The sequence below is a fragment of the Agelaius tricolor genome, unplaced genomic scaffold (genome assembly GCF_023055355.1).
Source record: "Agelaius tricolor isolate 1412-34295 unplaced genomic scaffold, bAgeTri1.0.p SCAF_3, whole genome shotgun sequence".
Taxonomy (NCBI): Eukaryota; Metazoa; Chordata; class Aves; order Passeriformes; family Icteridae; genus Agelaius; species Agelaius tricolor.
In genome coordinates, this window is record NW_027269263.1 from 16,426,577 (window position 1) to 16,439,560 (window position 12,984).

Consider the following 12,984-nt stretch of genomic DNA (forward strand, 5'->3'; position numbering starts at 1 on the left):
GTGGGAGGAAATTCACATTACAAAAAACAATCAGAAGTTTGCAGACCTGGCATCTTTTTCATAAACATAATCTCAATGACAGTCTTCTTGCAGTTCCTACCCAGCTCTAAGTCCTCACACGGCAACTGTGATGCCACCTGTAAGTTGTACAACTGGATCAGGGTGAGAGAAATCTTTTGAAATAAACCAAGTATCAGAAACATACCTCTTTTTGCCATTTCTTTCAATTTACTTATTCCTGCAAAGTCTGCAGTTTTGTGATCTGCTCTGAATCTGGAAAAGACATGCTTCTGGCCTAAATTTGCTAACATTAACAGAAACTTCAGAATAATGGGCTGATACAAACAAACAAAATCCCCAACCCCAAAAAACCCTGGCCAAAGACATCCTGTTCTTTTGTGTTCACCATTCACAAAGCTTCTACCAGTTTGGTTTTTAGACTCAATCCTCAATTTCCTCACTTAATATTCAAAGGGCATCACTACTCATCTGTGTGGGGCAGTTTGAAGATGGGCAGTGTAAAGAGGTGTGTGGAGTAAGCATCTTCCAGGGATCACCACTCCCAAGGAGTGATCTCCAGTATGTGACAGGATAATGGGAGAACACAGAAACTCTGAGGATCTCAAAGGGGTGTAAATAAACAACACCTTACCAAGTACACAACCAGGTGACAACAGTTAATTACAGACCCCATGCAGATATTCATAGCCTACTACTCCAGATACAGAACAAATTGAGAGGCGTGCCTGACACAAAACTTACTTTGGGATTTTAGGCTGATCTGGGGAAAACAGTTCCATGTATTACTCACAACTCACTGCTGCCAGCTGGTCACATTCTTCATTTATTGGCTCAGTTCTTTGTGTCAGAGGACCACAAACTTGTTACTCAATCCCTACCCATGTGGAAAAATTAATCCTGGGTCCTTCATCCTCCCTCCTAACACCTGCCAGACTTAGTTCCCATTAGAGGTACAAAATCACTCATTGTATCATTTGGGGAAAAAAACCCAAACAAAAATCAAAACAAAACAGGCACATGCCCAAAAACTGTAAACAAATCAAATTAAACTAGCAAGCTGAAACACACTCCATTGCATAAGGAACAAGAAGCAAGCAAAATGCTCTGCTGACCTAGTGGTAATACTGCATTGCTAAGCACACTAATCTGGGAAAGTTTAATCCTCCTCCCATTTCTTCCTAATCAGCCTTTTCCCCTCCCCCTACCCTGCTGCCATTCAGTTTCAAGACTTAGAAGTTATTTGCATTGCTTCTGTTGATAGATCCACTAAATCCAGGCAAATTATTTTAACAGGTCTTAATCTATTTCCAAGGCATTTTCCCATGGATACAGCAACATTGATTTCCTTTGTCCTGAAGTGACTGCAATGCAATACACCCTGCAAAAGAAAAACTACAATACATTCCTGATTCCACATCTCTTCCATATTATCTTGACTTTTCAGAATTCATCCCATATTTATGGAGTAGGACAGCTATCAATGAGATGATATATCACGCAAAAACTCAAAAAAAAAATCCTGAACAGAAATTGAAGCCTTCTAAAATGAAGGCAAACGTAACCAGTACTGGGCCTTGCAAATAAATTCATTTGCGCTAGATGGTTTTGCTTAACAGGTAAGACATCTCTGCAGCATTAATGTAAAAAAAGTGTAGCAGAAGGAATAAAAAAACATACATAAGTAAGTATAATTAAATCAGTAGTGATTACAGATGTGCTGACTTTTTTTCCCCCTTTTCTCTAAACCTGGCTTGCATGATAGCCCTAGGAATAAATTTCTGTAAGTCCAGTTTAAATGGATAAGGTAATGGAAGCAGGTCTTGATTCTAGCATTAATCTACCAGAAACGAAAAACAGCTGGTTTAAAAAATATTGTTTAATTTTCAAGTTACTTCAATACCTGACCCAGCCTTCAAATAAGCCAGTGGGAAAAAAAGTCTGTCTTACTTTCTAGCTAGTGCCCAGAGTAAAGACATCTGGTTGATTCCACCTTCTTCATTATCACTTGTATTCACTAAGCTGTTCATATCATCAGAAGAGACTGATTTTTCTCTAACCTCTGTAATAAAATATCCATGCCATTTACAATTTCCCAGTGAGGCAGTCCATCCATTTTTAGGATCTCTGTATTTTTCCAAAATAAACTCTGAGGACTAATCTGCTGAAATCCAAAGATATTTCTCTAGACAGTTGTCTAACAGACTACAGATTTGAAGGCATGTAAAGGATTAAGTCGAGCTATAAATTAACTTCTAAAGACACAGAACTATTCCAGCACACCCAGTTCCAAGAAGCTTTCTGCAAAGCAACTTTCCTATTCCAGCTACAGTTGGCATTTTTTAAACTACAAGTAACTATAACACAGAACTGCCAAAGGCTGCTTCATATAAACAAACATATTTATCCATGCACTCTGTATGTCCAGAATAACACATAATAAATTTTGGTTTACATCTGGAAAAACTGAATGCCTCATCAAAGAGAAAAAAGACCCAAGTACGTGATTTAAGTGGAAGACCCAGGAGGTAGTTCCAGCCTGTCCACCCCTTCGGAACCAGGCAACACATTTACCTTCAAAATCAGGCACAGCACAGAAAGAACTGGGTCTTGATACAACAGTTTTATGCAGCTCCCTTTACATATGCTTATCTTCCTACAAAACAGAATTATCCAGCAATCCAGTAAATGGCACAGACCTACAGGCTTAGGTTTGCAAATTAAATGGCTTGGAAACATGAATCCAGGGCTGCAGAAGCTAAGCATCACCAGGGTGCTCAGGCTGCACAGCATTTTACAAGATCAGGCTAACATATGGCTTGCCCTTGTGGTGATTCACAGCATGGCATCCTATCCTAACAAATGGGAACAGTTCAGCAAAGAATCATCCAGTAGCTCCAAGGAATAGAAGCAACCAGTCAAAGCTCTGCTGAAAAACACCAAAAGCAGCTACAGGATGGTTAGTTCAGTACAGAAAGAACCTCTTCTGTCAAAACAATTACTATCAGCAGGGTATCTATACATTCATGCCGCCTCAGATCCCCAGATCCTCCTTAGCACAATGTTAACCTGCTTCCAGGCACGGTGACAACTCTGACTTTATAGGCAGCACTAAACCCAACTCCCATGCCTTTGTAATGGCATTACAAATAATTGTAATATTATTAAATACGTTAGTTCTCATGTAGTAATCTTCTGCTTATCTCTGTCAGCAATATATGGTGAATAAGCCTCAGGAAGGTAAGAGGTATGATGCAAACTTACAAGTATGGAATAATAACACACACAGTATTTCACAGAAGTCAGCGATGACAATTGTCGTTTATTGCAAATGTTTGTCCCATTCTAACACTCTGTTGAAGCTTCTCTATGTTAAATTAGAAGTTTATAAAATGCTAACTTAATTTTTATTCCATCAAAATGTTTTAGGAAAAAAAAGGTCTTATAATTTGAAAAGCCAACACAATTGTTCCCTTAGACATGAAAAGAAAACAATTAAAAGAAAAGCTGTATCAGTGCTTACTTGCTAAATAAGCAAGAACTCTCAGCACTTGGGGTTAGCTATGCAACATAATCAATATGAAAGTCCATGCAAAGTCTAAAGAGCCTGACACCTGACTACTGAATTACAGCCTCCTGAAGGCAATACACAGGAAAATCAAACAAGCAGCACTGTTGAAAAATGCAGACATGAGGAATCATGAATTTGCAGAGAGAAGTAACATTTATAAAGCACTACTTTAAAAATAGCTTGACAGATTCAAGCTGTCCTGACACCCATAATGTGGTACCTATAAACCAAGACTATTCCATAATTGTCAAAAGTTTCTGTAAGAGTCTGGATGTAAAAAGGCAGTGAGCCACAGCAGTTGTTGCTGCTTTGCCTGTGTGCCTCTGGAATCACAAGACAACTGCTCACAGAGACAGAGATGCTGAACAAGATCATGCTTCACAATTCCCATGCGGTTCCCTCTCCAGATATATTGATAAACACAACATTTGTTTCTTTCTACTCCTCTTCTGACATCACTGCCCTAGACAGGTTTGTCAGGATTTGTGAGATTAAATATCTTTACAATGACAAAATACTGCATCTTACTCTCCTCTTACCTGCTCAACTATTTATCTCTTCTAATAGTCAGCAGAGACACAAGAGTTTCCTAAGTTTCCTAAAGGCATTTTTCTTCAAGTGAAGATTCCCTGCTCAGCCATTTCTAGAGCATGATGGAGAACTGGAAATGATAGCAAAGCTCTGAAAACAATTACTATGACAGTGGTCAGGAAGGTAAACTGGGCACACTTTGCACCTACACTATTGCAAGAACCTCAGCATTGTAAATTCAGCAAATTAAATTTTCTAACAGTCCTTGCTTGCTGCTGCATTCTAATATTGCTCAGGTAATAAAACATCCAGACTGACAAACACAACATTCACAGAAATCAGCAGTAATGCCAGATGCAACATCAGGGCTTGCACACAAGAAGGAAGCACTACAAGAATAAATTCTGTAAGGAAGATCTCCTGTATAAGACCACTACTGTGGTAACTATTCCAGAGTACTACAGCACAGCTGGGAGATCTACAGAAGGAAGTATGTACTCACACGGGTGTGGTTTATTTGATGAATATAAAAATGCTTCACTGTATTTAATCACATCGGTTTGCCAGATCAACAAGGCTTACTCCTCCAGTGCTAGTTTTGGGTTCTGTGACTTCTCCTTAATCAGGGCACCAGTGCAACCTCACTCCTCTAGTGCCACTTTTGGGTCCTGTGACTTCTTAATCAGGGCATCACACACTGCATCTACCTTGTAGCATCACAGCATCTTTTGCACTAAAGAGTTACCACCTGATCCCATGTGGTGTGGGTGCCCAGGGAGGTGAGAACACTGTCCTCATCCTGCAGGGCAACCAGAGGCTTGTAAAGCACTGAGGGCCTTGCAGCCAAGGCAATCTGCTATCCATGCATCACTCAGCTGCAGCCCAGGCAGCAGAGCCACTGCTGCACAGGATGCTGCCCATCCCTCCTTACTTTTAAAGTCCTGCTGAAACACATGTAAGTCTGAAAAGATGTTTAAAAGGATTCCTATTTTCCTAATTTTTTTTTTTTTTTTACAATATGGGCAAGTATTTCTTTTTCACACTCCTTTCAAATGCACTGATCAAAGTGCTTGAAGCAGTTTGAGCTGTCACTTTACAAATTTAGTGTGGCTCTCCACACAGAGCAGTGTTTTGACACAGCTATAGACAGCATTCAGTTGGTACTAATTGCTACTCCCCTGAGACTCTGCACTGAATCTCTTCAGAACCATTAACCATTGTTGTTTGATCACAAGCTACGGTGGTTTGAATAACATGAAAATCTGAGTTTTCATCAGAAGAAACACCAAATTTCTAGTAAGCTAGCCCAAAAAATGTTGAAAACATGGTTAAAACATCTGGGAAATGTTAAAGTTCAGAAAAAACTATGGAAGAAAACAAAATTAACATTTTTTTAAACTGTCATAAGTGTTTTGAGGAGGCATAAACCCTGAATTTTCAGTACTGGAGACTAGTATAACCCACTGATGCTTTGTCTGACTACCTTGACTGTGATCCCAGTCATTTTATGGCCATTGCTTTAAAGTAGGTCAGTAACTGTAATTCCTACCTTACAGACACAGAAATCAGAGCAGGAGATGACAATGACTTTGCAAAGAGAAAATTTGACTTTGCAGAGTCAAAATTTATGTCACAAAAATAAAAAGGCAAATTCAGAAAGTGGCTTCTCAATACTCAGCTTTTACAGGGTTGGTAACACCTCCTAATATGCTGGTATTGAGGCCCAGATAACATATCAACAAAAGTGCTTTTTCTCTCAAGTTGTGATTAGGCAGCCAAGAAATACCACATACATTTTTCTTAACTGTCAATAACTAACTTTATGTTTAGTAGGCAATTCAGCATTACCCTTCTATTTCTACATCTCAAAACTGCACCAAACTCCAAAGACCTCTTTTAAAGAATCAAATTTTATATCAAATAGTTACAAGCGACTGAATACTTACATCAAACTAAAGCAGTGTTCAGGAAAGAAGAGGCAAAAAAGTGCTGGAAAAATGAAGTAGACTCAGTAGTACTGCAAAATAGTGATGGGTAAATGTACTGAGACAATGAGAAGAGAAAGGAAATGTAATTGTGGTGAAACAGAAATGGAGAAGGCTAAAAACCAAGATGAAAAGGAAGAGGCAAAGAAAAGCAGAAAAAGCGCTTTTTTTTCTTGAATCACATAGAGCAATCACTTCCTGAAATGCCATCCTAAAATGTCATCAGCAGTGGAAAGGGACATGAAGCCCTCAGGGCGGACATTAAGAATCAGATTTATCTCCTGATTCCCTTCTTCATCCATTTCAATCCTACCCAGTCTTTGCTGTCAGATTCCTACCACACAACATGCCCACACTCTTTGTTACTCTTAAAGCACAGTGACTCTACCAAAACGCCTATCCCCGACTTTTAGTGCTGATATCACACCACCTCTCAAGCCCTTGGCCATACCCTGCATAATTTCCTATGTACCTAAGCTGTGCTGCAAACCTCTGGCTGCTCTGCATTTGCTCAACATCCAAGATGTGGAGACTGTGAAGCTCTCCAAAGCTGGATCTTCCAGGTGTAGGCAGCCAGATCCTGAACAAATTGTTCTTCCATGTCAAACTATCAGTCATCCAAAGAGCAATCCCATCAAATGGACATATACTTGCTTATAGCAAGACTTACAGCTGAGCTGATTTCTAATAATGTAGAGATCAGGCACTCTTCAGGGAAATTCAAAATACCCCATAGCTCTTAATCTCTCTGTGGGCTCCGATTTACTGGTTTAAGAATAGAAAAGTTGTTTCTAGTGAACTCAGGAATTTAACCTACTTAAATACTTGCAAAACTTCCAGGAGACACTGTGTATGTCTTTAAAGACGCAGATATGGAATTTTGAAACACCTAATTTTATGCACATGGGAATCAGCTTCACTGAAAATCACTCAGATTTACATTTTCCAAAGCACTGCATGCAATTTCTCTTACAGGTTTTACTTTCAAAGGGATTTAGTCATCTAGGTCATGTAAACATTCTAGAAAATGTTATTTTTTCTGCTCCTGCTCATTTCTTTCACAACTACTCTAGGCACTTGACTTTAGTATGACCCAAAGTGCACATCTGCTCTGTAATCAATTGACATGGGCAGTTCCCTCCATGAGGTGAGTCACAGCATCTAAGTTAGGTGCCTAAAGTCAGTGTGCAGACCTGGGAATCGTGTCTGCATTTTGGCAAGCAATTTTGCCAAGGCTGGCCTCCCAATGTACCATAAGATAAGGACACAGCACAGTTTCACTCTGATTAATTGTTTGCAGACAAAATAAACAACTTTTTTTTTTTTTTAATGAATACTACTTTTCTGAACATCAAGGCAGGAAGAGGTTGAGCTATCAGATGAAAAACACCCACAACTCCTCTTAAACTACATAAGAAACATGTACTTAGCAACTCTAATGTAAATAACAGCATCATAATAGCAATTTCTCTTCTACTCCAGATAGAACAAAAAAAATACAAATGAAAAATTACCTGGGCACCATAGACTCGTTGCATTGCCTGAAGCAACTGGTTTGTGTATTCTGTAAGGGTTCCTGCATCTTCTTCAAAGACACTGAGCAAAGAACGAGTCTTCAACAAAAGAAAAAAAAAACAAAGCTTTCAGTCCTAAGCGGAAATATTAAAAAGAATCAAACAACTACAAAGAGATGGTAGTAAAAAGTAAAAAGCAATCAGAAATAATATGCCCTTGACTTGCATGATTCTGTTTATTCAGAATCTCTACTCTCTAAACATGTGGAAATAGGTTCTTTTATTATGGATGGTAAACTGAGGCACAAGGATGCAAACTAATAAAATGCTACAGCCACATCCCAACTCCCAGGCTCTTGCTCCTACTAACAGTCCTTCCAATAGTCCATAATTAGGGATGTAAAAAATCCTGAATATCTTCCTGCTGACTACAGTAATTCAAACCCTGTTAGGGACTGGGGGTCAAACACCACTGCTTGCTCACTTTACTTCTCCAGTGTCAGACTGCATTGAAAGCACCCCTTTCCACTGAGATAGATAATTTACACTCTGTTATTCACTCCCCACTGTCCTGAGCAAACTCTTAAAGGGGCCCTGGCCAAAGCAAGCTGGACCAAACAACTGAGTGTTCATCTCCAAGAGGCACACAAGGATACACCCACTCAGAGATACCCTGTACTTTCTTCACTCTGCTAATTCATCCTAGCCAGCAAGCAGGAAGGGGAAGGAAGAACTTGTGTTATCTTAAAAGACACAAATTCCCTTGGTTTGTTCAGGCAGAATTGTCAGGAATAAAGAATTATGTTGCTGACACAGCTCCCAAGATAGGATAAAAAAGATATTACAGAATAATGCTGGGCTCTAAAATTTGCTAGATCTTTACAATAATTAAAGAGAAAAGATTGTCCCTTTAACAAACTCATGATCCATACTTAGTTTTAGCTTTGATAAATCCAATCTGCTTGAGGCTAACTGGAAATGTCCCTCCATCTGTACAGCTAACCTCTATGATATTAATGAGCTTCATCTGTTTACATGAGGGGCACACATAAACTCCAATACTTTCTTAAACATGTCAGTCCTGTAAAAGAGCAAGCCCTTTATTTATCCCCCTCTTATAGGAATCTCTAATGTACCTGAAGTATCCAGATTCAAATTTGGGAAATTTGTTTTCAAAGTTTTAAGATAATTCACTATTTTGACTGAAGGCACGTGCATTTTCCAAGGCATTTTTTCTTCTCTGCAAAACTCTCTGCCCAGACTTTCTTCATCCTGGAAAACTCAACATCAGCATCCTTCAAGAATCCTGGTCTATGATTAACTATCATTTCATCTCTGCCGAGAAGTATCCAAGTCAGAAACTAGTGCTGGTCAGTGGTTAAAATACATGACCTGAGAGTCACTCTTTGGGTTCTTTTCAGAACCTTCTTCCTATGAGTAGCTTTAAAAGCTCTCAACAGTTCACTTGGCTGATGTGCTGAGCTGCTACAACACCTCCTACCTGAGAGATGCTGGCAGTTTGGGAAGCTAGTTTGAGATCCTAGCATGTAAGGGAATATTCATTACAAAGTATTGTTCTCAAATAAGGTGAACATAAAAACCAGAGAATGGAGAGAAGTCCAAGTCAATGAAATTGATACCAGGAACCCAAATGTTTAAAGCACCTTTGTACAGAACTTCCCTGTAAGGACAGTGGCACGATTTTGAGAGTTTTCCACATTAACATATTATTTCAGAAACTGCAAACATATTGATTTTTAAAAATATCTGGTTTCAAATGTTTTATCTTCAACGATGTAAAGCAAAATAATGTCAACAAACTATTTTGTATCTATGCAGTACTCAATTTGTGTTATAGTGGCACCTGGTTTGTGTTACAATGGCACATGAAAAGTACAGGGTACAAAGATGGTTAAAAAATAAATCTGGGAAAAGCAAAAATTGTAAAACTTGACACAATGTTTATCAAGCCAAATCTCAAGCTAAAATTCAAAGGTTATAAAGAAATTGCCTGAAGTAGGCCACAAATCACACACTTCTGCCTGCTGGAAAAGGTTCCCAAATACAGGAATGTCAGCTGCATTTGTAAAATTTTACTGAATTTTTGCAGATTCAGATTTTTCATTTGCCCAAATATGGTTTGAGGTAGAACAGCTCCAGGAACCAACTTCTGAAAGTCTTGGCCTCTGTTATTACCACATTGTTCAAAAATAATTAAAACAATAAATTATTCTGTCAGTTTAGAAGTTATTCTTGGAAACTTTTACATTTAAGAATACCACATGAAATCACTGTAACAAAATACCAGCATGTATGTATTTTCTTTCTTGCTGTTTTGACAAATGTTGGAATAGAAGCTAATTCTGCTGAAATAAACCAGTAATCCAAATATTAAACTAACATTTAGGAGGCCCCATTATTCACAACATTGCCTCAACTTCTGGAAGGACAGGAAAAAAAATTCTAGTTTCATGTAAGTACTTCCCTTGATTTTAGCATGACTGCTGACATAAATTTTTCTGTATTTTGTAGCCAAACACATCAAAATTAAGACACTTCTTACGGCTTGTTTCAGCCAGTGTCTGGAGACAAATCAAGACAAAAGTACTGTACTGATGGGAGAGATAAATCAAGTTCCAGAAACCTGATGAAGAAATAACTTTGGCTAATACTCCTCGCTCTAGCATGTAAATCACATACTTCCCACAGATTATGCTAAGTGAGGTTATATCCTCATTTCGCCATCCCTTTGCACTCCTGTAACTGCAGAGAGCAGGAGAGAATCAGGCTCCTTCTTGCAGAAGTAACTGATCCTATAAAATGCTATGCTGCTTATTTCTGTGGAACAGAGACTAACTTTTGCCTTGATTTTGTGAATCTAAAGCTCTCCCCAGTGAAAAAAGTAATAAAAATATAAAAGACTGAAAAACCCACTCCTACTTCCTTGCATAAAAATAATATCTTTTAGCAACACTGGGCCATTATAAAAATTAAATGTCACTCCCTCTGAAAGCTGTAGAGCTTGAAGAAAAACCAATGACCAAATCAGGGTAAAACAACCTGGCAATACTCAGGTTTATGCATTGCCTGGTATTCCAGTGATTGCAAAGGAGACATTGACAGCCTTCATTTCAGGACACAGGAAAGATGATGACCTCCAAATTCCGTTCATTGCATTGTTCAGCTGCTTTCAGTCAGCGTTACATTTTTTATCATTGAGGGAAGTGTTGACTGAAGAGGTAAATTAGTTCATTTCTCCCGCACGTCAATTTCTTCAGCTTTAGGACACAGTGGGTATTTTAACACTAAAAATGTTACTAACTACCCATAATGAATCTGGTACATTCTGGTAAACTGTGGAACATGGAAAAGCTCAGGCTGGTAAGGAACTCTGTAGGTCATCTTATCCAAAGCTCTGCTCCGAGCAGGGCTGACTTTGGTGTAACATCACATTACTCAACACTTCTTCCAGCCCAGAGTTTAAAATTCCTAATGATGATTACGCCACATCAAACAGATGATGAAATCCTTCTTACTAGAATGAGATTTCATGAAATTACAAAAAAACCAGGATAAAATAAAGCAATTAAGATAAGACCTAAGGCTCACTAAGTCCTGACAAGTGCATTTCCAATCTTTCCTCCAAAATGTCTCATGACAGACTGTAACACCTTGCAGCAATCTGCTCTACAGCTTACCTAGTCATTCCTCCTCCTGATCCATCAGCACACGATTTAGGATTACAACACAGGGTTACTTGGGAGCTGCACCCATACTGATCCACCCTGCCCTCATTTGTTTATTCCCTGCTTCACCAACTACTTTTGTATCTCGTTCCACACCATGCTTTGTCCCCAAAACACCTTCCGCATCCCCCAGTGGAATTTCCATTCTTTCCCCTTCCTGTTACTTCTCTCTTCCACTCAACCAGCCCCTGAACACATCAAGACACGGCATGTTCTTCTCTGTGGGGCTTCCACAGTGCCAGGGGGGTTCCCTGTGCAGCTGCGGCATATCGCGGCTCCCGGCGGCGGGGCACGGGACGCTGCACTGGGGCGAAAGGAGGAACATCCTTCCCTGCCCGCACTCGGGAAGGAAAGGGAAGGGCAGCGACCGCCTCTCTTCGTTCCTCACAGCCCTTCAAAGGAGATCATCTTCGGTGGTATCCGCCACACTTATCCTCCTGGAAGCTCCCGTATGGGAACTGCGGCCCTTAAGGATCACGCACGCTGGTGGTGACACTCCTCCAGCCTATTCTGCCACCGGGGCAAAGTGACTCACTGCGCTCAGGTGTCCTTTTCCCTTCGGGGGAAGCCAGCGCACCGAGCCCTGCCCACCTGTCCTTCCCCGACACATCTCGGCTGTTCCGGGTAACCTTTATAGCCATCAAGCGCACACCCAGACGGGACGGTACGAGGAAAAAGCCACAGCAGTTTCACTAAGGGCGGTGAGGAGAACGGGCGCAGTGTCCCCTGCGCCCCTGGAGGACGCCGAGGAGCAGACTCTGCCTGCTTTTCCCCCGACGAACGCCCCACAGGACACCAGACTTCCCCCGCAGCCGCACGGCTGCCGTCCGCCCGTCTCAGCGCATCCCCGCTCCCCGACGGCTCCGACCGCCGAGCTCGCCCCGACCACTTCAGCTCGCCCCGACCAATTCCTCGCCCACCGTGCCATCCCCCCGCACCGCCCCCGGCACCCCTCTCTCCGCCACGGGACGCCGCTCCCCGGCTCTCGCCCGCTCTCAGCCCACTCCGGCCCGGCCAGACCCGCCGGCACCGAGCACTCGGGTGCGTCACACGGACGGACGGACGGACGGGCTGTCCCGGCAGCGGCCGCTACCTGCGGGCTGTCCTGCAGAGCCTCTTCCAGGAGGAGCTTGTCGACGACGGGCATGTTGGCGCGGCGGCGCGGCGAAGCCCTGGCAGGAGAGGGCTGCGCAGCGCAGGCACGCCCCGGCGGCGGGGCTCGGCTGCGTCCGTCCGTCCCCGCGGGGTAGCCGCGGTGCTCTGCAGGCACCGAGCACGGCTGGACGACTCCGCTGGCGGGGCCAGGGCCGCGCACTCCGCCCAGTTCCCGTCCGGCGGAGGAAGCGAGTCACGGGGAGGGCCGGTGGGGGGAGGCTTCCTGCCGCCATTAGCTTGACGGGCAGCGGGACGGAGGGCGCAGATGGAGGGCGGCTCGTGGCGGCCTCCCGCAGCTCCGCTCCGGGAGAGCAGGGTGGCGAGAGGAGGGATGCAGCAGCGGCCCGGGATGCCCCCTCAGCTGAGAGAGGCTGTGAGGGCGCGTGGGTGTGATAAAAACCAGGCGAAGATCAGCTCCTCCAGCCTGAGCTCGTGGGGCTTGGGGACCTCCAGCTGTGGGTGAG

The 12,984-nt window shown here is 42.2% G+C and overlaps 1 protein-coding gene across 1 annotated transcript in view; it reads right to left on the bottom strand.

Moving 5' to 3' along the window:
* APPL2 (adaptor protein, phosphotyrosine interacting with PH domain and leucine zipper 2) overlaps positions 1–12,694 on the bottom strand; it is a 33,759-nt gene extending 21,065 nt beyond the window's left edge. The window contains exons 1-2 of the mRNA XM_071422673.1: positions 12,459–12,694; positions 7,620–7,718 (exon numbers count right to left, since the gene is read on the bottom strand). Of these exons, the coding sequence (XP_071278774.1) occupies positions 7,620–7,718; positions 12,459–12,512 (153 nt within the window). The 5' untranslated portion in view covers positions 12,513–12,694. The remainder of the gene's footprint in view (positions 1–7,619; positions 7,719–12,458) is intronic.
* Between the last annotated feature and the right edge of the window lie 290 nt (positions 12,695–12,984).